The 25,423-nt window shown below is 37.7% G+C and overlaps 1 protein-coding gene across 1 annotated transcript; it reads left to right on the forward strand.

Moving 5' to 3' along the window:
- Positions 1 to 326: 326 nt before the first annotated feature.
- On the forward strand, positions 327 to 25,134 carry LOC141434558 (uncharacterized). Its single transcript, XM_074096989.1, has 3 exons — positions 327 to 472; positions 10,784 to 11,344; positions 22,059 to 25,134. The coding sequence occupies exons 1-3, from the start codon at positions 431 to 433 to the stop codon at positions 22,230 to 22,232; spliced, it is 777 nt and encodes a 258-aa protein (XP_073953090.1). The 5' UTR covers positions 327 to 430; the 3' UTR covers positions 22,233 to 25,134.
- The last annotated feature ends 289 nt before the right edge of the window (positions 25,135 to 25,423 follow it).

Genomic DNA, 25,423 nt, shown 5'->3' on the forward strand with positions numbered 1-25,423 from the left:
TTGGTTTCAACATGATCGGATATACCGTTTTTGAGTTATTTCCGAAAAACTGCGCTTATCAACAAAAGGACGTAAGTGCCATGAAGATACGCTCTTTTTCTGGTAATAGATTTTAAGACTGTAGTAAGTGTTTTAATTGTGTTATAACGCACATAATATTACTTGATTTTTTTCGTAATGGCTACGGAACCCTATCTTGGGCGTGTCCGACACGCTCTTGGCCGGTTTTTTAATGTTATTAGACGCCGAATGTGGCTCAGTACGTCTTATCATCCACAGTTATCTTACCACAAGCATAACAACGACTCAGCCACTGCCCACTGGCAGTCTGCAACGGACGCCCGCCACGAATGTCCGTTCCTAATTTGAAATTTAAAAAGTAAAAGTCGTCCGGTATTTTAAACGGTCGCGTGTCGTGTTTTGTTTTTTTATGTGTGTGGTGTTGTTGTTAGGAAAAATGTTTGTTTTTATGGTAAGTTTTAAATTAATTTGAATTTTGTTGTTTGTAAAATAAACTGTTATTTATATACCCACTTAGATAATTTTTAAACTGCATAATTAATTGCAAGCTTCGTCAATAAACAAGTAATTTAAAAACAGTAACATGCTTCATCAAAACAAATTATGTAAACACATGTCATCTCCGCCTACATACGTCTTCCTGTAGGCCACAGGCCTCCTCCCAGAAACAGAGGGCTTGGGCTGGAATTCCCACGGACGCCTAGTAATAAATCAACTACTTTTATCTAATTCCCGAAAGATCTGTTTGTTTGTATGTCGTAGCTGTAAGCCATCTAAATCTTTAGTACTTATATGTAGTATAGTAGATTCGATTCCATCGTCTTAATTTAATCACCTGTTTTTTTATCATAAGTAGAGCGGTTAATACAAGACACACGTCAAACAGCATTGTATTATGTAATAAAGCCTCAATTTGGTACTCTTTCGCGAAACTTGTTTAAAAATAAGGTAACCCCTCCCCTGTAATAGTGGTAATTAAGAACCTTATCTCATTAACGTTATTAGTTTGGTACCATACAAAATTATTTGATGCAAATCAAACGATTTAATGTTGAGACATCTTGCTCGTGTTAGACATTCGTAATCTTGTACCAAATAAAGTGCAGTTGATATTTTAGATTAATTTTTAACGGTCATTATTGCGAAAGGTTTTTTGAGTTGAATATGAACTTGAATTATTTGCCAAGTTTTGGATTATTGGACATCATCATCATCATCCCAGCCTATATACGTCCCACTGCTGGGCATAATTGGACATAACATGGCATAATTATTTGAATAAGCGTAAAGCGTGCTACTCAATGTCCAGCGTATGTTGGATGTGTTGAATTTCTCTTGGTTTTAAGCCTTCACGGTAACGTGTGAATCGTGTGTGTACCTATACCAATTATATAAACATTCCCATGTGGTCCCCACGCTTTTTCTTTCTATATGATACGCAATTCGTTTTTTGTTAAATCCGTTATATCTCCGAATAAAAACAAATCAAGGGCTTATCATTACACACTAACAAACAGCTAACTAACCAATGATATGACAATACCTACTAATTTCTCCTAATAATGTAATCAAACTTACTTTTTAACTTAATTTTATCATCCGCAAATCAAATTTCTCTATGTTATCTGTACCAATAGTATTTACGTATGTGCGTAGATATTCTTTATTGCACAAAAAAAAAAAAATACAAATGATGCTACACAGAAATTAGTATAAAGCGAAATATGAAAGTAGTATCGAAACATATTTTGAAACTCTATTTTAACTTATTTTCAGTAAGACAAGGTTGGTTTTTAAGTATGTACAAAGCTGTGGAGGTAATGCATAAATCCAAGTTACTTGAAATAAATGATATTATTATTTTTAATAATCAACTATCTCTAGCAAACACGGTGTGTACTAAGAATAAATTATTTTCATTTGTACTGAGTATTGACTGCTAAAATTCAAATAGAAGGCAAAACTACCGATGTCTAGATGTCTGGCATCAGATGAGGTAGCTAAAGTTCTTCAACACGTAAGTAAATCAAAATCATGCACGACGCGGCCATGTCAGTTAAACAGTACAATACAATACAATACAATACAATACAAATACTCTTTATTGTACACCAGAAATAGTAAGCGATACAGAAAAACAGGTACACAGAGAAAATTACAAGGTAAGCAATACTTACCACATTTTTTTATTCGACTGGATGGCACACGAGCAACTGAGTCTCCTGATGGTAAGAGATCAGCACCGCCCATAATCACCTGCAATACCAGGGGGAGTACAAATACGTCGCCAACCTAGAGGCCTAAGATGAGATACCTCAAGCGCCAGTAGTTTCACCGGCAGTCTTACTCTCCACGCCGAAACACAACAGTGCAAGCACTGCTGCTTCACGGCAGGATTAGCGAGCAAGATGGTGGTAGCAATCCGGGCGGACCTTGCATAAGGTCCTTCCACCTGCAAACACAATTAAGGTTACGAGGGGCAATTAAACGTAATTCATGTTTTTAAGGATATAATAGACCTGCGCAAAGTAACGCTTGAATAGATTGATTGGTTATTCTATAGCCAGCCTTATCTTTAATGCGTTACTTGTTGGTCCGGTTCAAATATAACCACTTTCCCTGTTATATTAAGGGGCGCTTCTTTACTGTCCTTTTAGTGATGGAATCTCAGCCATATTTCCCTTGGACAAGGTTCAGTTTTGAACAGACCAGATTGAACATAGAACCTTGTGGAAATGTGCATAAAATTGCAAATGAAGGCAAAAAGTGTGCAAATGATGCAAATCGATAATTTGATGCTCATCCTTACAGTGCACGGTTTATTTCAAATATGGCTCTTTTAAATAATCCGAAATTGTAGTAACATACCGATATGCGATGTAGGTTGTAGCTGACGGAAACGATAGAAACCACAAAAATAATAAAAGTATTGTTTCATTATAGACAGAATAGTAATTTTATGGCAAGAAAACTTGTTCCTTTTCAATAAATCTTTTTTCACTTCTCATGCTCGAAAAGTCGTCTTTATGCTGGATCTAGGCGACATAAAATGACTTTTTATGCTCTTATGCATAAAATAAAATCTTCGTCTTCCAAGGTACTGTCAGTCAACAGCCACAAACGAGAAAGTTTTTACATTTTTTTGTAAACATTTTAATTTATATATAAATAAAAAACAATTAAATTAAGTCAATAGAACTAAAAAATATAATTATTAGAAATTCATGAAAAATAAAAGGTACATGGTAAGTGAACAATATTGAACAATTGTTTCCACTGTTGCTATATATATTTCCTCGTAATCGAAGTCAAAAGCAGAGTGTAAAACTTGAGCATTAAACTCATTTTCCCCTCGACGTGTCTATCCATCCTAACCTTACCGGCTCGGGTGGCTATGAACGCCTTGGGTAAAATGGCTCGTTTTATGCTCTCGTTGTATAATCTACTATTTTTTGCTTTTTAATATTAAATCAACATTTAAAAGTAGGTACTCTTTCAAAATTTAGAATACCTTATTGTTCCTCAATCAGGCAGGCCCCCCAGCTTAAGGCTGGTTTCCACCAGAGATGTGAGAGGAGCGGGGATAGGTGAATGAAGCGATTTTTTATTGGTTCATGAAAAGACCCACATCTCTAGTGGAAACGCAATCAAAAGGCGGCCTTGTCCTCAATCGCTCTGTCAGATCGGAAATGTTACATTAGTTTAGGCATAATACCCTATTGTTTACATTAAACCCACTTAACACCTTTGTTTAAACTTCTAGTTTAAATCCATCAGCAACTTACACAATAAGGTACATTATTACTTGATACATAAAATAAATGAAAAATCGACTGCCTTAAAAAGACTTTAAATAACAACTAAAAAGAAAAAATCAGATAGATTAGTTCCGAAAGAATGTGATGTCTCTCGATGAGAGCGGACCATAGATGTCGCTAGTGCTGCTGCTTAAGTAGCGTAGTAGATAAAAATGCAACCTGAGATATGTATGCATAGGAAAAACTCGTGTCTAGATTCCTGTCCAGCGGTGGTGTAGGGGTTATAGCACGCAGCACGGATTGCTGAGGACCTCACCAATATCTGACGCAACAAGCGTTCATAAATATCTGATACGAGTCTATTTCCAGGGCCGGAAGGATGTGTCAGATATTTTTGCACGGTCCGCTGTGGCAGATATTAATGCTGGTGACTGTACCTAGTACTTAGTCTAGAAGTCTGGTAAGCAATTTAAACTTTAACATTCGAGAGACTTTACTGGGATTTTTTGAGCTGGTCGCGATATTGAATGGGTCTTTTATAAATAGGCTGTCGAGTTTTTTTTCAGACTTTTTTTGATATTCTTGTGAAAATTACTTTAAAGTGTTATATTATAACATATAGGTATAATATATGGGGAAACGGATTAATTATTAATTTTCATTTGATACCCATATTGTTGCAATTAACAAAATAAATTTTAATTCTCTCCATATTTTTTTTCGCGGGCACCATTTCAGTATTCAGTTTTTTTTTACTGCGGCACTTTCTACAAAAAAATATAAAAAATGAAGCTGATAAGAGCATGATGATAAATTATGATTTTAAAATATTATATGCCATAATAATGTGACTCGAACCGGTTTGTCGACTCGTATGTGTTGAAAATCGTCCAGCCGCTTAAGCTACAGGGTGGACCAAAGACGTAGACATACATAGGTACATACGCTCAAAAACATATTTGAACCTCCTCCGGACAGTCCGGTAAAAATATTAAAGTCATTGGACAGTCTTATATTCTGGTCCTGGAACTGAACTACCTTTGACTTTTACTACTATAGACACCTAGTTATAACTTTCATAGACCAATTTAGTAATCCAGATAAACTGGATGTTGTATGTAAATTATAAATACCTGCCGAGTTCTTACAAAATCGAAGTAATTACTTATTGCAACATTAAGTAAAGTAAACATAAACTGAAATTAATTTTTATTAGGATTTTATTTAGATGCCAATTTCATCTCAGGCGGTTCAGTAGTTGTTGTGTTGTTGAATAAGAGATAATTTAACATACAAATTACATACTTTCACATTTATAACATCGTAGTAGGACACAGGCTTAAAATCAAAAACTGGCCCTATAGGTACGAATAATACGAAGTGCAAAATTCGAAGTTCGTATTTTGCCGTCCCGCTGACGCCTTTGTTATATAATACGGGAGTGAGAGGGACGGTACGATACGAACTTTGATTATCGAATTTCGTACTAGCCCCGCTGGTCGAAATCTGTGTCGTTTGGAACTCGAAGCAGAAGATCGTTTTCCTTTTTCTTTCTCATTTGAATCTTCTATCTTCAGGAAAACGAAAAATATCGACCAGTCCCGAACGTCATTAAAATTCACGTTGCACTGTAAACTGTCTATATATAAATAAAATCACTCGACTAAAAATTATTTAAAAAATGTGTAGAAACTTTTTTTTTACAATGCAAATGCTCGGAAAGTGCCTCTTGACGTGGGTCAACACTAATATCCATAGAAAATAAGTGATTCCTGCACGCATCCACAAGTGTGCAGAAAAGTTGTATGGATTTAACTTTCCGCACCTATGCGGTAAAGTAACTTTTTAAATTGCCAAATCTCAAAAAATTATGTCCAAACTATGGTTAAAAAAATAAGTCTAAAGAGTCGTTATAGTTAGGCTTTGAACAAATAAGAAAACGTTTGACGCAACCTACTGAATATTTACTGATACTCGTAAGATCGCTTGGTATTGCAGGTGGTAGGACCTTGTGCAAGGTCCGCCCGGATTGCTACCACCATCTTGCTCGCTAATCCTGCCGTGAAGCAGTAGTGCTTGCACTGTTGTGTTTCGGCGTGGAGATTAAGACAGCCGGTGAAATTACTGGCACTTAAGGTATCTCACCTTAGGCCTCTAGGTTGGCAACGCATCTGCACTCCCCCTGGTGTTACAGGTGTTTATGGGTGGTGGTGATCTCTTACCATCAGGAGACCCACTTGCTCGTTTTCCATCCAGTCGAATAAAAAAATTTTTTTTAAGTATCATATGGGCAACTTTTTTATTTATAATTTTAGTTTGTATGTAGTTTTAGCACCGTTATTTTGTTTTATATTATACAGGCATTGATAGGTAGTTGGGGAATATAAAGGAATACATCAGAACAAACACTAAGTAGAACAAACAGTATCTAAAGATTGCTTAAAATTTGTTTTTCTGTTCCATAACACGCATTGCGAGTATCATATTACTAAAACGCTACGTACACATAATTATGATAAAATCGTAACATACCATCATAACATTCATGAGTTAATCAGATATATAACCAGTAGAAAACCGGTAAAAAGTGAAAATAGAGTGACCGGCCGACACACATCTTCTTAATACTTAGATATTGCGTCACTCATTACTTCATGTATCATCAATATTGCCTGCCATCTGGTAAATACATCGCGGAATAAACCTATAAAACAATATACACCACTAAGTTTCATCCGCGGCTTCGAACGCGCAAACCATGCAGGAGCGCTACTATAAAATTCAAAAATCGAACATCTTGCACATCGCTTGTGCAAGTATATGCTGCCAAACAAGGTATTAAATTCCATTTCACACCAAGTTACTCCCCTGTATTTGCGGGTCTTGCAGAGGCGGCTGTGAAAAGTATGAAATACTTACCATTTAAAAAGAATCGTTTTAAATGACCTTAAGAGGATCGCTGGCGGCGGATGGATGCGAGGGGCTGAAGACAGAGTGTTGTGGCGCGCCATGGAAGAGGCCTATGTCCAGCAGTGGACTGCTGTAGGATGATGATGATGATGATGATGATGTTTTAAATGCCATACTTACTTATGAGCAGCTTAGTACAGCACTCTGTCAAATAGAGAGCGTACTAAATTCACGCCCAATTTTGCCTTTGTCTGAAGGCATAAATGACTACTGCTACCTCACTCCTGGGCACTTTTTAATAGGTACATCCTTAACTATGTATCCGGACAGAGATGTTTCAGACAGTAGAGTCAATAGGTTAAATTACTGGCAACAATGTACTCAGTTACAGCAGCGATTTTGGAAGGCTTGGTATAAATACTACTTAAATACACTGCAAACCAGGTCTAAATGGTGTGTTTCTGTACCTAACGTTACTGTAGGTAAACTGGTGCTTATGAAGGAGCCTAATTCTCCACCGTTGGTGTGGCCCATGGCACGGGTTGTGCAGGTATTTCCCGGCAAGGATAATAAGGTCAGGGCCTTTCAGCTAAAACAGCTGATGGTAAATTGTATACTAGGTCATTGCAAGGTATAAGTGTACCTGTTGAAAAATAAATTCTGTTAATTTCTGTTATTGTAAGATTAAGTTTATTTAAGTAATTATCACAATTTTAATTTGTAACGGCATATTATTTGCTCAAATTAGGTGTGCTTATGTAATAGCCATAAGGTGCACAATGGAGGTATTGTTTTCTTAATGTATACTTACATAGGCTGTTCTCCTAATCTTGATTAATATTTTTTGGTATTTAGTTAACTGCTCTGTTATTTAAATCATAAGTAGCTATGATTATAACATAAGAATTAAAGTTTCTATGTGTTTAACTACTCTGTGATTTAACTTAGATCATAAAATAACGTTATTATAAGTTAGAATATAATGTTTCAAAATTATAAGTAAGTTCTATTCTTTCCTGGGCCGCAGCATGTTGCTGGCAACACAAGATTTTGTTCGTTAATGTTGGCAGATTTTTTTTCTCTTATGCATCCGGTCGCCCATCGGCCATAAAATTGTTTCTACGTCTAATAAGACAATTCCGAGTTCTATTTTTTGCTCTTTTCTAACTGTGTAAGTGTTGGTGTTTTGCATAATAAATCTTCATTTCATACAGTGCACAGACTTTTCTCGGGAAGAAACAAAATCACAATAATTTACAGTCCACGCTCCCAACATGTTGATGTCCGTGACAGAGGTTGTCTCAAAGTAATATAAGTGATTGATGCGCGTTTTTTTATATAAGAGGGGGGAAAACGAGTATGCGGGTCACCTGATGGGAAGCAATCACCGCCGCCCATGGACACCTGACAACACGAGGGGTATCACAGGTGCGTTGCCGGCTCTTTGAGAGCTGATAGGCTTTTTTTAAATATCCCTAAGTTGTACAGCTCCGGAAACACTATCCCAGGAAGCTGGTTCCATGCTTTCGCTTAAAGCGGACGGTGCTAGATTGCCAATCATCAAGGTGGTGAGGATGAAATGACTGACGCCTGCGCGAACTATGGTAGTGAAATATAGCTGCAGGCAACAATCCAAATAATTCATCTGAACACTCCTCATGATGTATGCGGTACAAGATGCAGAGAGATGCAAAGTCCCTCCGCATTGCTAGAGAATCAAGCCGGTCAGAGAGGTTTTGAGGTAGCGGTGCTAGATTGCCAATCATCAAGAGGATGAAATGACTGAACTGCAGGCAACAATCCAAATAGTGCCGATGCAGAGAGATGCAACGTCCTCCGCATTGCTAGAGAATCAACCGGTCAGAGAGGTTTTGAGGTAGCGGTTTTGTTCTAAGTAAACAGCCAATCTAGTGCCGTAAGGTACATAGATGTTGATGGTGAAGACGCTGTTCCCACCTGGACTCCCATTGGTATAATGGGGGCAGAGGAATTAAATTTTGCAAATGAAAGTTAATCCAGATAACTACTGTCTTAAATCGAGTTTAGCTCGACATGTTTCGGGCAGTGCGCGTGTTGCAGCACTCGCCGAGTCACGTTGCTCCTAGAGGAAGGGCTACGGATTAGCCCGAAACATATCAAACTAAACTCGATTTAAGACGTGTGTAACTTTTATTTAATAAGGTAAAAAGTCACACACACTGGTCAAAAGTCTTTGACCAGTGTGTGTTGCTAGTTATGACATACGGATCTAAAACGTGGGCGCTAACGATGGGCCTCATGAGGAAGCTCAAAGTCCCTCAGAGGGCTATGGAGAGGTTTATGCTCGGAGTTTCTCTGCGGGATAGAATCAGAAATGATGATATCCGCAGAACTAAGGTTACCGACATAGCCCGAAAAATTGCGAAACTGAAGTGGCAGTGGGCGGGGCACATTGCTCGCAGGACTGATGGCCGATGGGGTCAGAAGGTTCTCGAATGGTGTCCGCTGACCGGGAGATGAGCTGTCGGTAGGCCTCCAACAAGATGGAGTGACAACCTGGTTAATATAGTGTTATAGTTCTAAATATAGTGGAATTGTAGAATTTCAACTCAGTCAAGACTTAAACTTTCGAACAATGTCTCACCAAATATGGGTTTAACAATACAATTAAGTAACACCTCATACAAAGCTGCCCATAATTTATTGCAGGTCAGAGCGCACGCGCCGCTGCGCAAGCGCATAAGTTGTTGCAAACACTTGACCAGTGATTCGCACAATGTTGCATTTGAAGCAATTAAACGCATTTTTGCACGACTACTGTTATTCCCTTATTTGCATAAAGTACGTACAGTCTGGATGTAGTACAGTACAAGTACAAACATAATGATATTGTCGCTAGGGACTCGTCGGTTTTCTTCGTTTTCCAGAAGATTCAAATGAGAAAGAAAAAGAAAACCGATCTTTTGTTTTGAGTATTGAACGACATTAGCGAACTAGAGTGTGTTTAGGTATCTCTCAAATGGGGATGACCAGCAATGCCTGTTATATCTTTCGTTTGTGTCGATTTGTGCGAATGTGAAAAAAATCTCGTATATCAAATCAATACGCCAACAAGACCTTGAAATAATGTTCATAAAGTTCACTCACGATCTTTTTTAAAACACAATATTTTTTGTGAAATTCCCAGGTAGATTATAAAGTTTAGCTCCTAATCCACGTTGGACCCGTGTGGGAAATATGGGCCAACCTTTATTCTGAGACTCTGCCCTGCAGCGCGACTTGGGTATGAATAAGGACATAAATAATTTTATTGGAACAACGAAACAAGATGCCAAAAATATAAAGGCGCTCTTTAGTCAAGGACATTTTGAGCACGTTGCTGACATATAAATAAAAGCATGTGTTAACAAATGAACGAGGAGCTCCTCTGTCGATCACGCATTTAATGTCAAGCAGAGCACAGGGCATAATGCTCATTAGCTCACGCCCCTACTGCAAATGGAATGTACCATCAGCCAAATATATGGTCTACCACCCTAAAGTTGATAATCGTTTGCACGTCATAAAACAATAATGCCAATAGTCGTGTCAGTCAACTTGAAAGTTCGACTTAAGCGACATATTCATTTGATAGGAACTTGTTTAAAAATTGATAGACCACTTATTTGGCTGATGGTACACTCGAACCAACTAAATCGTGACCCACATGTGAAACCTTTTCGTACAAAAAGTCATAGTGACATCGCATTGCTTGACAAGGAATTTATTAGGAGACTTACTGTGAGAACGTTCTACAGTGGGTCAGGAATCAAATGTTTCGACTGCACAATACAGCATTTAACAGTTTTTAACCTTACCAATACTCGTATTAAAAATGCGAAAATGAGTATGTTTGTTCCGCTTTCACACATAACCACAGAATCAATTACCAAAACAAATAATAGGATACTGTTTTTTTGTTTTTGAGAGCGCACGATAAATGAATTATTTGCAGATGAAGTCAGGGTGATGTCGATACTTGGGTTCCTTGTAGAACTACAGAACCCTTCATCTAGCAAGTAAAATCTTCATTTAAGTACATTCCAGTTTTCATCATAATTTTCTTTCTTTTCCAGGTAATTCTATCCCTAGCGGCCAGCAGCGGAGCCCAATGGCCAGTATCAGAAAGAATTTCACCCGCCTCCGACGCCCAAATCCGTTTCGCCATAGAGAACAAGTACGACGGCACGGGGCCAGGAGCCAAAGAGCCTGAATACGCCTACAGAACCTATGAAACCTTAGACGAAGCCTTAATCGCCTACGTCAATGACCCAGACACCCAGCTACCGGAACACGAGAGAAACAGGGCGCTCCAAAGTCTACAGGGTCCAATCTACAACGATGTTACTCCTTTGCCTCGCTACCAGCCAAAAACTGTCGACCAATATACAGGGTACAATCCACAACAGCAGAATCAGAACCTATTCGCACCTCTTCCGAATACATACACTAATTTTGCGGCAAACGATGTAGCTGAAAAGTCTCCGCAGAACTTTAAGTTCCACAAGTATCAGACGGTGAAGCTTAATCCTATTTCGTTGACACATTATAAGAAGACTCCGGAGAAGTATTACAAGCCTGAGCCGCAAGCTGATTTTGATCCGAATCCACAGTATACCTTCTCTTACGGCGTACATGTAAGTTGTTTATGAGATACTTTTAAAATTATTAACCTTGGTGCTCATGCCCATTTTGGTCGATTAGGCTGTGTTTTCACCATAGATTTGGGATGCATTGACCTAGATTTGAACCCTGATCTCCAGTTGGCAAGTCCAACACTATACTCGGAACTACTACGCTAATGATATACTATGCTTATGATAATTAAACTCGAAAACACTTGTTTAAATCTTGATAAAAAAAATAAGGTGACCCATGGGAACCGAGTATAGGTACTTACATCGTATCTTACCAGCTTTTGTTTCAATTTCCACATTCGATATAGTAAAGATTCACTAAACAATCATGTATGATAATACAATGAACCAATTCCTGATGTTTTATGATAACATTAGCGTAAAGAATGATGGATGAAGACAATTAGTCGCTTGAGAATAAAGAATGCAAACATTTAATTATTGTAAAATATCAGAGAAACTTAATTGTAATCCGCTCGCTAAGAACTAGAGCTGTTGATTAGCATCTACTTTAAGAAACAATTGGTCAAGTAATTTAAGATTTTTAAAATAGTATTTTACTAACCACGGGAATTCCTAAAATTACATAGTGAACTTTATTTAGGTACTTTGTACCTATTAAGAAAACACTTGCCTTAAAAGCCTCAGAGTTGAGAGATGGGGATTATACATGCCGAGATTCTGATTCCACGCGAATGAATAGATCGAGATAAAAAATACTTTAATATATTGTTGTTAAAATCAAAATATTTATTCGTAAGAGGGCCGCAGAAAGCTCTTTTAATTTTTACATATCACTTGTTTATACTCACAGCTTTCGGAAAGGAAAGACCAACATTGTCAAGAATATGTTTTTTTTCGAAGGCGAATGAAAATATTTTAAAAAAACCAATAGAAACAGTACCTACTATAAGACCAAAAAAACAGCAATTATCGATCATTATGCACCACTTTTTGCCGACATGGCCGTGAAGTAACAATTTATTCTGCTAGATGGCGCTGTTTTTTGCGAGGTGTCATAAACGCCGCTCCACTTTCACGCTCGATGGCGCCACTTTCTCCCTGCGTTTGCGCATGTGGATAGACTACTACGAAATTCTAAAATCGAAGTTCGTATCGTACCGTCCCTATCACTCTCGTATCAAATAATATTAACGTAAGCGAGACGGCATGATACAAGTTCGAATTTTGCACTTCGTGGAACTGTCGAGTATGCAACGTGCGTTGTGAGATTTGAGTTGGTTGGAAATTAGAAATGTGTTATGCTAAGTACATAATGGACATGTTGTTTCCACTAAGCAGTGACATTCTTGGTGTGACAATGATATATCAGAGATCTGTTCTATTTGGGTCCGTTTTGGATTATATTGTGGCCTCTACTATTTCTGGCGTTTAAAGTCACTTTTTGTCTGTTCCTTAATGATTGCTTCTCTCATCCACTCAAAGGTTGACTCCGGTAGAGATCCCTTAAAGGGTGTTCGTCTGTGTCTGTGTATATGTATCTTAACATTGTCGATTGTATTTGTTTATTTTTTTGTACAATCGGGATTTATATACGTCGATATTATAAATAAAAATATAGCTTTGGCTGACGTAGGTCATGTTCTAGATTAGTCATTTTATGAGTAGGTCATGCTCTAGGTTAGTCCTTTTATAAGTAGGTCATGTTCTAGGTAAGTCATTTTCTTGGTAGGTCATGTTCTAGGTAAGTCATTTTCAGAGTAGGTCATGTTCTAGGTAAGCCATTTTCATGGTAGGTCATGTTCTAAGTAAGTCATTTTCGGAGTAGGTGATGTTCTAGGTAAGTCATTTTCTTGGTCGGTCATGTTCTAGAAAAGTCATTTTCTGAGTAGCTCATTATCTAGTTAAGTCATTTTCTGAGTAGGTCATGTTCTAGGTAAATCATTTTCTGAGCAGGTCATGATCTAATGAAGTTATTTTCGGAGTAGGTCATTTTCTGGGTAAGTCATTACGATTTAGGTACAGCTACTATAATAAGTTGTATATACATAATAAAGGTTAGTAAAAACGACGTAACGAATTTCCTTTTTTCGCATGATTACATGACATGGTGTAACTTATGTATAATTTTGCAATAACTATCACTATTTGTGGTTTCCGATGTCTCAATTTCGTTACTAATCTATTAGACAGAAGTCGTTGCTAACTATGTTTATGATTTTAATATCAAAAATATGCTCGTCGCTGGACAGCAGCGACTCTAAACTCCAGTAGGGCTACTAGGAAATTCGAAAATCGAAGTTCGTATCGTACCGTCCCGCTGACGCGAGTTTCATACGAGAGTGAGAGGGACGATACGAATTTTCGAATTTCATAGTAGCCCTAGTAGGTACTGCAGTGTGGAAGGTAAGGGGACCACCACACCAGTTTCCCAAGAAAGTCGTCACGAAGCTATAAAAAGGTTTCAAAGTCATTTATCTAGAGCAGTTACCGTCAAGATGACATAACAGCCGTTACAATTTAACCGCGAACAGTGGCAATAAAACTACTCTAAGTGCTTTAACTATTTAATTAAACGATGCGTTAAAAATGTTAAAGTAAACCACCACGACTTTACGCAAGGTGACGCAACGTTGGTATGACCAAATGTCGTTCGGTTCCCACTAATATATTATTATGCAAAAATTTGTGCGTATATTTGTTGATGAAATTTGGTATAGATATCTGAAAGCCTAGAATAACATAGGCTACTTTCATCCTCATATTATACTCGTAATCGAGATAAAATCTCAAAAGATCAACCACTGGGTTTAGAGTCATGAAATTAAGCACGATTGTTTATATTATAATACAACGTCAATGAAAACCAGGATGTAATATTTGGGAATTTGTTGGTCTTTATAATTGTGACCTTATCCATATTATTTAGGTAGATGGAATCACAATGTTTCGGGGTATTCAACTTTTCTAAGTTGGCTAGGTTATCAAGTTAAAAAAAAAAAAAAAAAAACGGGACAATTCACACCAATTGACCTAGTCCCAAAGTAAGCTTAGCAAAGCTTGTGTTATGGGTACTAAGCAACGGATAAATATAATTATATAGATAGATACATAAAACATATTAAATACATATTACGAGTAAACACCCAAGACCCGAGAACAAACATTCGTATTTTTCATACAAATATCTGCCCCGACACGGGAATCGAACCCGGGACCTCAAGCTTCGTAGTCAGGTTCTCTAACCACTAGGCCATCTGGTCGTCAAAAAAAAAAAAGCGTGCAAAAAAGGCGTGAGGGTTAAACATATCTCAGCCAGGGTCAAATCTATAATTGCTTCTCAATATGGTGTAATTATTTAGTCAACATACTTGACCTTGTGTAGAACTATGAAACTGTAACATATATGCTTAATGATTTAGCTAGTCAGTACACAAGCTAAATCATTGTCAAAACACGCCCTCTATTGCCGGCGTGCGCTGGATTGATTAAGTATTTAGATAATGGGTAATAAAGCGCCGTTTTCACCAGAGATTTGCAAGGAATGTGTTTTTCATGAACTTATAAAAACGCCTTTAACTCTTCTCGCTCCGCTCTCTGGTGGAAACAGCTGATGGGCTGTGCGAGGATAGGTAAATGAAGCATTTCTATTGATTAATGAAAAACATATCCCTCGCAACACATCCTCGCACATCTCTGGTGGAAATGCGTAATGCTGTCTCTTTCTCAAACGATGCTTTGAAGAAAAACGCTAAAACTATGCGACCCGTATCCTTGTCTACCTGTAAATAAGTTTTTTTTATATAAAAAATTGGCCAAGTGCGAGTCGGACTCGCGCACCGAGGATTCCGTTTAAATATTTTAATTGTATGATGTAACTAATAATTTACGGTTTTCGCAATTTTTCCTTTATCTGTGCTATAAGTCGTTGCTTCGTACCAAATTTCAAGATTCTGAGTTCACGGAAAGTACCCTGTAGGTTTTGATTCCCTTTCTTTAGAATTCTAAAATTTGCGGAAATTTGCGGCATAAACGGCTGTATCTTTTGATTGCGTTGGCTTAGAAGTTTGATTTTTTCACAGCTCCAAGGGACAGTAGACTTGAGTATTTGGTATAAATTTTAGCTTGATCCACGCGTTCCTGAGAAAAATATAAGGGTACCCTAAAAAACGTGAGTTTTGTGAACAACCAGCACTTAATTACAAACACATACCACACGGTACTTGGCCGCTTATATACCAGCTATAAGTTGTCTTAATATCTTGCTAGCCAAATTTTACCTGCTTCTGGCAGTCCACTTGTAATTTGGTTCCGTACCATACAGTGAGATTGTAACCCAAGAACTAATAGAAAGACAGGAGGCTTGAAAAGGGTGAAAAGTTAGAGGGGGAGGAGGAGTGTGTTTGTATGTTTGTGTGTTTGTCCGTCTTTCACGCCGTAACGGAGCGACGGATCAACATTATTTTTGGCATAGAGATAGTTTATGGGCCCGAGAGTGACATAGGCTACTTTATATCCCGGAAAAATGCACAGTTCCCGAGGGAACAGCGCGCGATAACCAAATACCACGCGGGCGGAGCCGCGGGAAAAAGCTAGTATTTTAATATTAGTCCAGTTAATGACAATACCAATCACAACAAGTCCAAATCGATACGCGTAGTCGCAGTTAAAGAAATATTTCTAGTTAGCTAATGATACCTTTGTTCAATGAGTTTGGCCGTGGCATGGTCACGACTGCGCCTGCGCATGGTATTGTTTCACTAACGATTGACCTGTTATGATACTGTATATTGATAGTATGTCAGAATGACAGATGGATAACATTCAGTTGACTAACAAACAGGCGATATAAATCGTTCGATAGAGCTCAATATCCCAGCCTATATACGTCCCACTGCTGGGCACAGGTCTCCTCTCAGAACAGAGGGCTTGGGCCAGTTCCCACAGTGCGGATTGCTTCACACGCACCATTGAATTGCGTCGCAGGTGTTTGTGCAGGTTTCCTCACGATGTTTTCCTTCACCGCAAAGCTCGTGGTAAATTTCAAATGTAGAAAGAACTCATTAAGAGTCTTTAGCAGGTGGTAGGACCTTGTGCAAGGCCATCTTGCTCGCTATCCTGCCGTGAAGCAGCAGTGCTTGCACTGTTGTGTTTCGGCGTGGAGAGTAAGACAGTGAAATTACTGGCACTTGAGGTATCCCATCTTAGGCCTCGAAACGTTTATAACATGATTAGTCTCTTTTTAACCCCCGACGCAAAAAGAGGGTGTTATAAGTTTGACCGCTATGTGTGTCTGTCTGTGGCACCGTAGGTCTTAAACGGGTGGACCGATTTGAATGCAGTTTTTTTTATTTGCAGGCAAGTTTTCCAGCGATGGTTCTTAGACATGTTTCATCGAAATCGGTTCAGCCTTTGAAGTGACAAAGTCGGGGGTTTTCCAACTTTTTAAACTCGAGTTACGCCTTAATTAAACGCCGCGCGGCCTTCTCAAAAATGCGATAATTGCGATCGCATAGTTATGACAGTCGGCTTTCTGCGCAGACGCAGGAATGTCCGCGGAGGCTGCGCGGAGGTCACATTACTACGAAATTCGAAATACGGTATTTGACTATTTTGTATATGTTTTATAAATTAAAACTACACAATGCCTGTTATCGAATAGACAAACAATTTGTAAGCTACCTTTACAAATAACAAAGTTATAAAGGTTTGAAATTCAAGATTAGACAGAGAAAGACATACTGGCATGTGACGTCACACGCCAGTACCGCCATACTTGCTGCATAGAGAAAAGCGTTTGAGAAAGAGACAGGTATATAGATTTTTCAAAAAAACACTATAAATCCAATTTTCAACCTATTTAAATTTTCTCTTCGCTAAACACTATCTGTATATCTATATTTTCATAATAATATTAAGATATGGCAAAATCGGGAGTTGTCAAATACCGTATTGAAGTTCGTATCGTACCGTCCCTCTCGCTCTTGTATTAAATAATACTCGTATAAGCGTCAGCGGGATGGCAAGATACGAACTTCGATTTTCGAGTTTTGTAGTAGCCCTACTGGGCTAGGCCCTTAGCCATAGAGGAATTGATCGATAAAGCGGTGATACAATCGAGTTCATAAACTTGTGAGCAAAAATGTGATCAGAAATATATGAACATGACTCTATTGTTACGCGTAAAAGCGTGTTCAGATATTTTTGATTGAATTTTTGCTCACAAGTTTATGAACTCGAATGTACATACGATTATACGGGCTATATAATCCTGGAATTATTAGAAACATTTCGTTTATCTATCCACGGTCCGCTAAGCTGTTTCCACTAGAGATGTGGTAAGCGAGGATATTAGGTATTTACTTATGATATGAAGCGGTTCATGACAAACGCATTTGGTGGAAACGCAGCCAATGGATAACCATTGCCTTGCTCATAGTACTTTGCTTAGTTTAAGGACCCGATCAATTTTCATCAAGAGTTACTTTTCTTTATTTTCCAACATTATTTACAATATCGTACCTAACTCAGCATTACACAAACGGCTAAACAGATATCATCTAAACACTCATAAAATCAACTAACCAATACATTATCCCAATTAAACGTATATTAAAACACGTACCCAATTATTAAACTCCATAATTTCTTAACCAGCCTTGCCCTCATACAACGTCTTCAAGTTCTTACAAAATCTTTAACTGGAGCAATGCCAATCGGTTTTAAATAATCCCACGTTATCTATTGCTGCTTCTTTAAAATATTTATATAAAACCTTTATTGGTAAACCAGCAATGTATGTCACGTGTTGTAGAACGATGGCCATCCATTGCCAAGGACTTTGCGTTCACTTTCACTCTTGTTCTCAGGGCCGTAAGGTTCAATAGAGTTCGTCAATGATGCAGGAAATGCGGAGTGGAGGTGTGGTCGGTGTTATGCAATCGGCATACTTGACTGTCAAGGCGAGTAGCTAAGCCAGTCAAGTAGTAACTTAATTGGGTTCCGCACATTCTGTCCAGCAATGTTCTGTTTAAATCGAATGGGGATTTTTCCGTTTTTGTAGATTTTTATTTAGGAACTTTTAAACGCGGTTTTGCTGCGTGAAAACGTTAAGTCTGGAAGTGGAACTAAAATGCCGAAGTTATCCCGGAAAGCTGTATAGTTACCTGCTGAAGTTCCTACATCATCATCATCATCATAATCAGCGGTAGCAACGTTCACTGTTGGACGTAGGCCTCCCCCAGAGACCTCCAGTTGCTTGGAAGCGGCCAGCACCACCGTGAACCCGCTTTAACCAGGTCACCCGTCCATCGCATTGGTGGACCATATTCTAGAAATCCTGTTATGTAAAATATGAATTCGATTTTAAGCATCATTATTTTTTTACAGTTGCATCCGCTACCAGTTTAATTGTAGTTTGCGTTTTCATTTACAATACTTACGATTAATCACAGTTTAACTGAAAATACTGAAAAAAAATGCATTTACCAGTAGGTAAGTTACAGTTACTTTTAGATTACATAGCCACAAAAAAGCTACAAACCTTTTTTGTTTGCGTGCTTATTTCACTTAGAGGCTTAAAGGACGAATCAATTTCATTTTAAATTGTGTTTGTTTTATACAAAAGATATGAAATCGAATATTGTTTTTAACTGTAATAGATTAAAATTGCTTCCATGAAAACGCATTTTTTGTCGCTAGAGCAGATTTTTCTTAAGATTGTTATTTCGCTTTTATTAGGTAAGTAAATCAGACAATCAATGTTTCAATAAGCAATATTTTCCGCCAGGAAGTTTCATAATCGGTTAGGTACTCATACCACATTACTTCAACCTCATTAAACATTCATGACTGCAGAAAAAACACATGTCATTACTGAACTTGATTTCCTAAATAGACCTCAACAATTGAATCTAGACTTTAATTATCAAAGACTAGATTTCCTGTACATTACACGCATGGTAATTGTCATTTTATTCGCATGTGCTAATTAACATACCAATAACATTAATTAAAACCCTAAATTGTTTTACGTCTAAAGTTTATCAAGGAAGTAGGTAACTATATAGTATTTCACGGTGATGTATCAACTGACGGAACTATATCAATGAACTATAAACAATTATATCAATGATAATGAGGGCTATCGTTTTTTGTCTCACTAGATGGCGCACTGTTGCGTGAGGTTTTTAAGTATGGGTTTGAAAGTCTGTTATTACGGGCGTGGAAACAAAGTTTAGATTAAAATCATATTTAATACACCTTAAAACCGTACCATAAAAATATCGAGCATGCCACAGTGTTGCATAGTCCCCGTTTTGTTCGGAAAAAAGGGAGGACAAAGGTTTCCGAAAGACAAAACTGTCTCAAAACACAGACATTCATTGCCCCGGAACGCATATTTGCCATAATTAATTACAGATATTGCAAAATATTCACAAAATTATTCTAATTATAAATAAACCCGCGTAGCTCACCCAAAAACTATGAGATTTGACATTTCGGAGACCTCACGCTACACTAGCGCCTCTAGTGGCGAATTCATACGCGATAGCCCTCATTGCAGTAAGTTTCCGCGTAGAGAAGTTGACGTTCCAAATTAGAAAATTTACATAAGCACCAAATCAATTGCGTGCCAACTTATTTTTTAATTCAGTTATACACATTCATAAACAAGGTTGCCGCCGGATTTGATATAATTAAGAAATCAGAACAATCAACAATAGCTGCCTTTTCTGTTTCTAAGCAGCGCCATCAGATATCATTGAGCTCCCACGGCACTGTTCGATGACGAAAACGCCCTACACTCGTATACACAAGTTCAGTAACAATGCAGAACTAATAAATATGAAAAATACGATACAAATTATACCACTAATATTATAAATGCGTAAGTTTGTAAGTCTATTTGTTTGTTTGTTTGTTACTCTCCACGTCTAAACCGCTGAACCGATTTAGATGCAATTCGGTATATACATACAGTTTGAGTCCCAATGATGGTCGTAGGCGTTTTTTATCCCGAAAAATTGCATCGTTCCCGCGGGATACCGATAAACAAATACTACGCGGACCGAGTCGCTAGTAAGTACTATCTAAAAACAATGCCACAGTACGATAATACGGATAATAGCTAGTCTATATAAAACAAGACCATAAGAAAGGAGGAAAAAAAAAGAAAATACATTTATTCACAACACAAGACAACAATATTATAAGGTACAAAAAACAACACAAAGGTAAATTGAAAATACAAACTGAAATATAGATGCACAGAAAAACCAGAAAAATAAGACCATCACTGGGAATCGAACCCAGGTCCAGTCATGGACCAGTCAGAGTGGTGGAGTCAGGTCAGTGATGGTCTTATTTTTCTGGTTTTTCTGTGCATCTATATTTCAGTTTGTATTTTCAATTTAGGTTTTACGGGATGACCGTAAAAGTAAAAATTTGGAATTGAAATAAAAAATACAAAAAGATTCCAAAAAACCAATCTTAACACAAAGGTATGTGTCATTGCGGTTGTGAATCGGACACTGGCTCAGCATAATGCTGAAGCGTTAAAAACACCCCAGCGCTGATTTTCAGCCAGCACCGTCGGCAACCCTCGGACCGTTATAAAGACTACACACCATTAACTACATACGACTACATAAATAAATAGATAATTTGTAAACTAGAAAACTAATTTATTGTGTGACTTTAAAAACATAAAAATAAATTTATTAGGTACGTAGACATAATTATTTTTACAACTATTAAATAATAATAGTTGCACTCACTTGCCAAGTATACACTCTTACCTTTGTACGGTAATATGGATAATAGTTAGTCTCTAATAAAACAAGACCACAGTACGGTAATACGGGTAATAGCTAGTCTATATAAAACAAGACCACAGTACGGTAATACGGGTAATAGCTAGTCTATATAAAACAAGACCATAGTACGGTAATACGGGTAATAGCTAGTCTATATAAAACAAGACCGCAGTACCTACGGTCACTTACATATACATGATCGCAACAAGACATGATATGAATTAAGTGTCACCACTTGTATGTAAATCAAGACATATCTGTTTCGCTACTATGACAGTTTCAAAACGACAAACTTTTAAGGTCACTACTTTTCAAATCTGCAACACGATATCACTTTAGCAAATGAATATTTAGGTGTAACAATAGCTCAAGTCATTTGAACTTCTAACATATAATTGTATCTGCCGTATAAGGTGTTATGTTTTGTAATGTCTGTCATAGCCATTGTAGGTACTTGACTGACGAGTGAAAGGGAACGAGTTCAGTTTCCGTACTAAACCAATTTTATAATTATCTTTATTAATCTACATGTTTTTTTTATTTATTTATTCCTTTTTAGGTTTCCGTAGTCAACCAGGAACCTTTATAGTTTCGCCATATCTGTCCGTCTGTCTGTCTATCCGCGGCTAAACTCAGAGATCGTTAGTACTAGAAAGCTATAATTTTGGTATGAATATGCATTATCAATCACGCCAATAAATTGGTAAAATAAAAAAAAGTAAGAAAAAAAAATTTAGGGTGCCTACCATGAAAGTAAAGTGGGGTGATTTTTTTTTCTCGACTAACCCTATAGTGTGGGGTATCGTTGAATAGGTAATTTTCATTAAAATCGACCGTCACCAATACGGCTGACCAGTAATGTAAAAGGAAAAAAAAGAGAACCGCGAAAGTTTCAAATCAAACATTACATTAACAAACTTTTTTCTCAATTCCAGGACAAAGGCACCGGCGACTCCAAGTCCGCGCACGAGACCCGCGACGGCGGCTCCGTGCGCGGGTACTACACGTTCATGGACCCCGACGGCAAACAGCGCACCGTGCATTACACCGCCGACGACAAGCTAGGCTTCCGGGCGACTGTGCAGAGGACGCAAACTAACACGCAATAGGCGACCGTGGAATAGTTTATGTATTGTGTCTCGAGGGCGGTAAATAAGGAATTACTAACGACAGACTGCTACGATCGAAGACTGGGGCTTTAATGAGTCAATGTTCGTAATTCCAGTACCGTCGGCTGGACATACAATGTTTGTCATCACATTTGTTAAAATATACAGAGCAGCAAAAATCTGGCCCTCAAATCTAGGCAGTAATAGGTAATTTTTATGTAGGCTGGGTCAAATTTTATGCTGCTGAGAATATTTTATTAGCATATTTAGTATATTTTTAAGAAACAAAATATTTTTTTTACGAAAATTGCCAATACCGTTGGCGCAGCTCGGAAACAGCGTCATCACATCATACATAGAAAATGTCTGAGGTGAATAGAAAAAATCGCCCCTGTATAAATCAAACACATGCATCACTTCAGCGTGGTTAGAATGTTCAAAAATACAAACGCATTCTCAGACCTTATACATGCTTAGAAAAATCTTAACAGCGCGATTCAGAGTTGTGGAGCGCCCGTACTAGCGCCATCTATCGGGGTATAACAAAACTACCCTCGTACAATTATTTCTAGTTTTAAAGAAAGAAAGAAAGAATTACAATATCTTTTTCTACACCCCAGTGCGGGTAGGAGCCGGACTCCACGGGGTTCCGTAGCACCGAATAAGCACAGTTTTTGTGGCGGCGCTTTTTTTTATTTTATTTCATTTTTAATAATTGTTGTTATAGTCACTGTGATAATGAGGGGTTTTCGACAGGCGAAATATCGCTAGATGGCGTTAGGATCGTGAGGACCGTTTGACGTTGCAGTCTGGCTCGCGATTGGCTCATTTAGTTATTTAACCAATCACGAGCGCGACGCAAACGTCAAACGCACCTCACAATACTAACGCCATCTAGCGATGTTGCGCCTGTCGGAAAACCCTTATTTGAAACTATTTAAACTTTGTCGTTCTTTAGATCGAGCAAAAAACACCGAAAAAATGTTCCTTGTCTGAGGACTCGATTTGATTTGTCCTTTTTTATTTTTATTAATTTTTGTTGTAATTTAAATTAAAGAACTACAATAATGTAATAAAATTTTAAAATATATATAACGAAGACCGGATAGTCGAATGGTTCCTGCTGAGCTGGCAACGTTGCGTTTTTGTTAGTTTTTCTCGATTATTCCATAAAAATTTAATGGAAAAAAATGTGTTCTGATAAAACTCTCCTTAATATATAAGTTAATGTGTCTATTCCAACCCAATAATTATTCGTGATAAACTTTTTATATTCTATAAAAACGAATTAATGTTTATTAACGGTTTTTAAAAGAAAGAAAAGTCTATACACAATTTTCAGCATTATGCTGAGGCGATAAACGCCAGCAAACGAATGTATTTGTTTTGTTTTAGATGCTTTATAGACTGCAAACAAGCAACCAAATACTTATTCTATTCTCTTTTTAAACAAAAAGTACGAAACACATAGAACGAAAAAAACTTGCCGAAACAACCGAAACAAAACTAATCACACTTCGCTTTCATACGCCATTGGTAACGTATGGTGCCATCTATCGGAATGATCCTACACTCCTACATACACTAGGCGCTTTAAAGTATCTTGACAAGCGAATCATCGCTAGATGGCGTTAGTATCGTGAGATCCGTTTGACGTTACTCGCGACTGGCTCATTTCGTTATTTAATCAATCATAAACGTGACGAAAATGCCAAAGTTATCAAACGGACCCCAAGTCGCCAACTAACCTGGAACAGAACCTTCACTGACACATTAATGCAATAAATCGCACCAAAAATATTTTCATGAACTTAACAAAAATGTAGCCAAGACGAGACCATATGGCTTGCACTGTAAAAATGTTTATAAGATCTCATAGCTGCCGAATCTCAAACTCACAACAACATTTATTGACATAACAACTACACAGTAAAAACATAAATAAAAGAAGAGAGAAAAATTAGAGACGACGTTACGTTTAAGTTTAGAGACGTTATAGAGTTAGGGCGTTAGAGACGTAATGAACAGTGCGGGAATTTTATTAAAAGGCCATTTTTTTCGAGAAATTCAACCAGGTGCACATGCACAAGGCCCTTTTGCTTCAATACTATCACTACTTGTACGTCCATGCTCACTACTCAGCTACTTAGACTTTAAAAGTAAAAATTTGGAATTGAAATAAAAAATACAAAAAGATTCCAAAAAACCAATCTTTTACTGAGACTTTGTACTTTGTAGGCATAATACATGCGCAAAGGCATCTTGCGAAAATACAAATTGAAACATGGATGCACAGAAAAACCCAGAAAAAGAGACCATCACTGGGAATCGAACCCAGGTCCTCAGCATTCCGTGCTGCGTGCCATACCCTACATCACCACTGGACAGGAGTCTAGACACAAATTTCCCACATGCACCACACTTTTCAGCCTGCTTTTTCCTTTCTTAGCCACTTAAGCGGCGACACTAGCGACATCTATGTTTTAGCTCTCATCGAGAGACATCAACACGCAGTTGTCATCATACAATACCTACACCAACCCGAGCGTTGGCATGTTAAGTCGTTTCTGAGTGTGTTCTCGATTTTTCAAATTGATTTAATTTAATTGTTTGTAAAATGCTAAAATAGGACCAAATTTATTACGGACCTCTGCAATGTCCCGTCTGAAAAATATTTAAAAGGTTTATGAAAGAGAAAAGCTGAATTTGTCTTCATAGTTGTTCTATATAAGCCATTATACATTAAGCTTAATCGATCGTTTTATTTTTCTCTACTAGTAGTGTAATGTAGTGAACACCTCTAGTTTTGTACGTTTTTTGTTTTTGTACTATACTAGATGCGGTTAGAATTACATTTGTTTTAATTAGTGTCAAGTCAACCTTACTTTTCAACAAGTTGGTGCCACCAAATAAATATAGTTGTTAAAAAAGAAAATATAAATTTTATTTTATTTCATTATCCTTGTTCATGATCACCACTAGGTATCATAATCATCATAAGACATCCACTGCTAAACAAAGGCCTCCCCCTTAGAACGCCACAATGATCAACAAGTCTCCACTTGCATCCACCGGTTGCCCGCAACTCTTACGATGTCGTCAGTTTACCTGATGGGAGGCCTACTAATGTTAATGCGTCTTCCGGTTCGCGGTCGCCTTTATCGCGGGTCGCGGGTCGCGGTTATCTGTAA

Source organism: Choristoneura fumiferana, chromosome 13 (assembly GCF_025370935.1).
Source record: "Choristoneura fumiferana chromosome 13, NRCan_CFum_1, whole genome shotgun sequence".
NCBI classification, from domain to species: Eukaryota; Metazoa; Arthropoda; class Insecta; order Lepidoptera; family Tortricidae; genus Choristoneura; species Choristoneura fumiferana.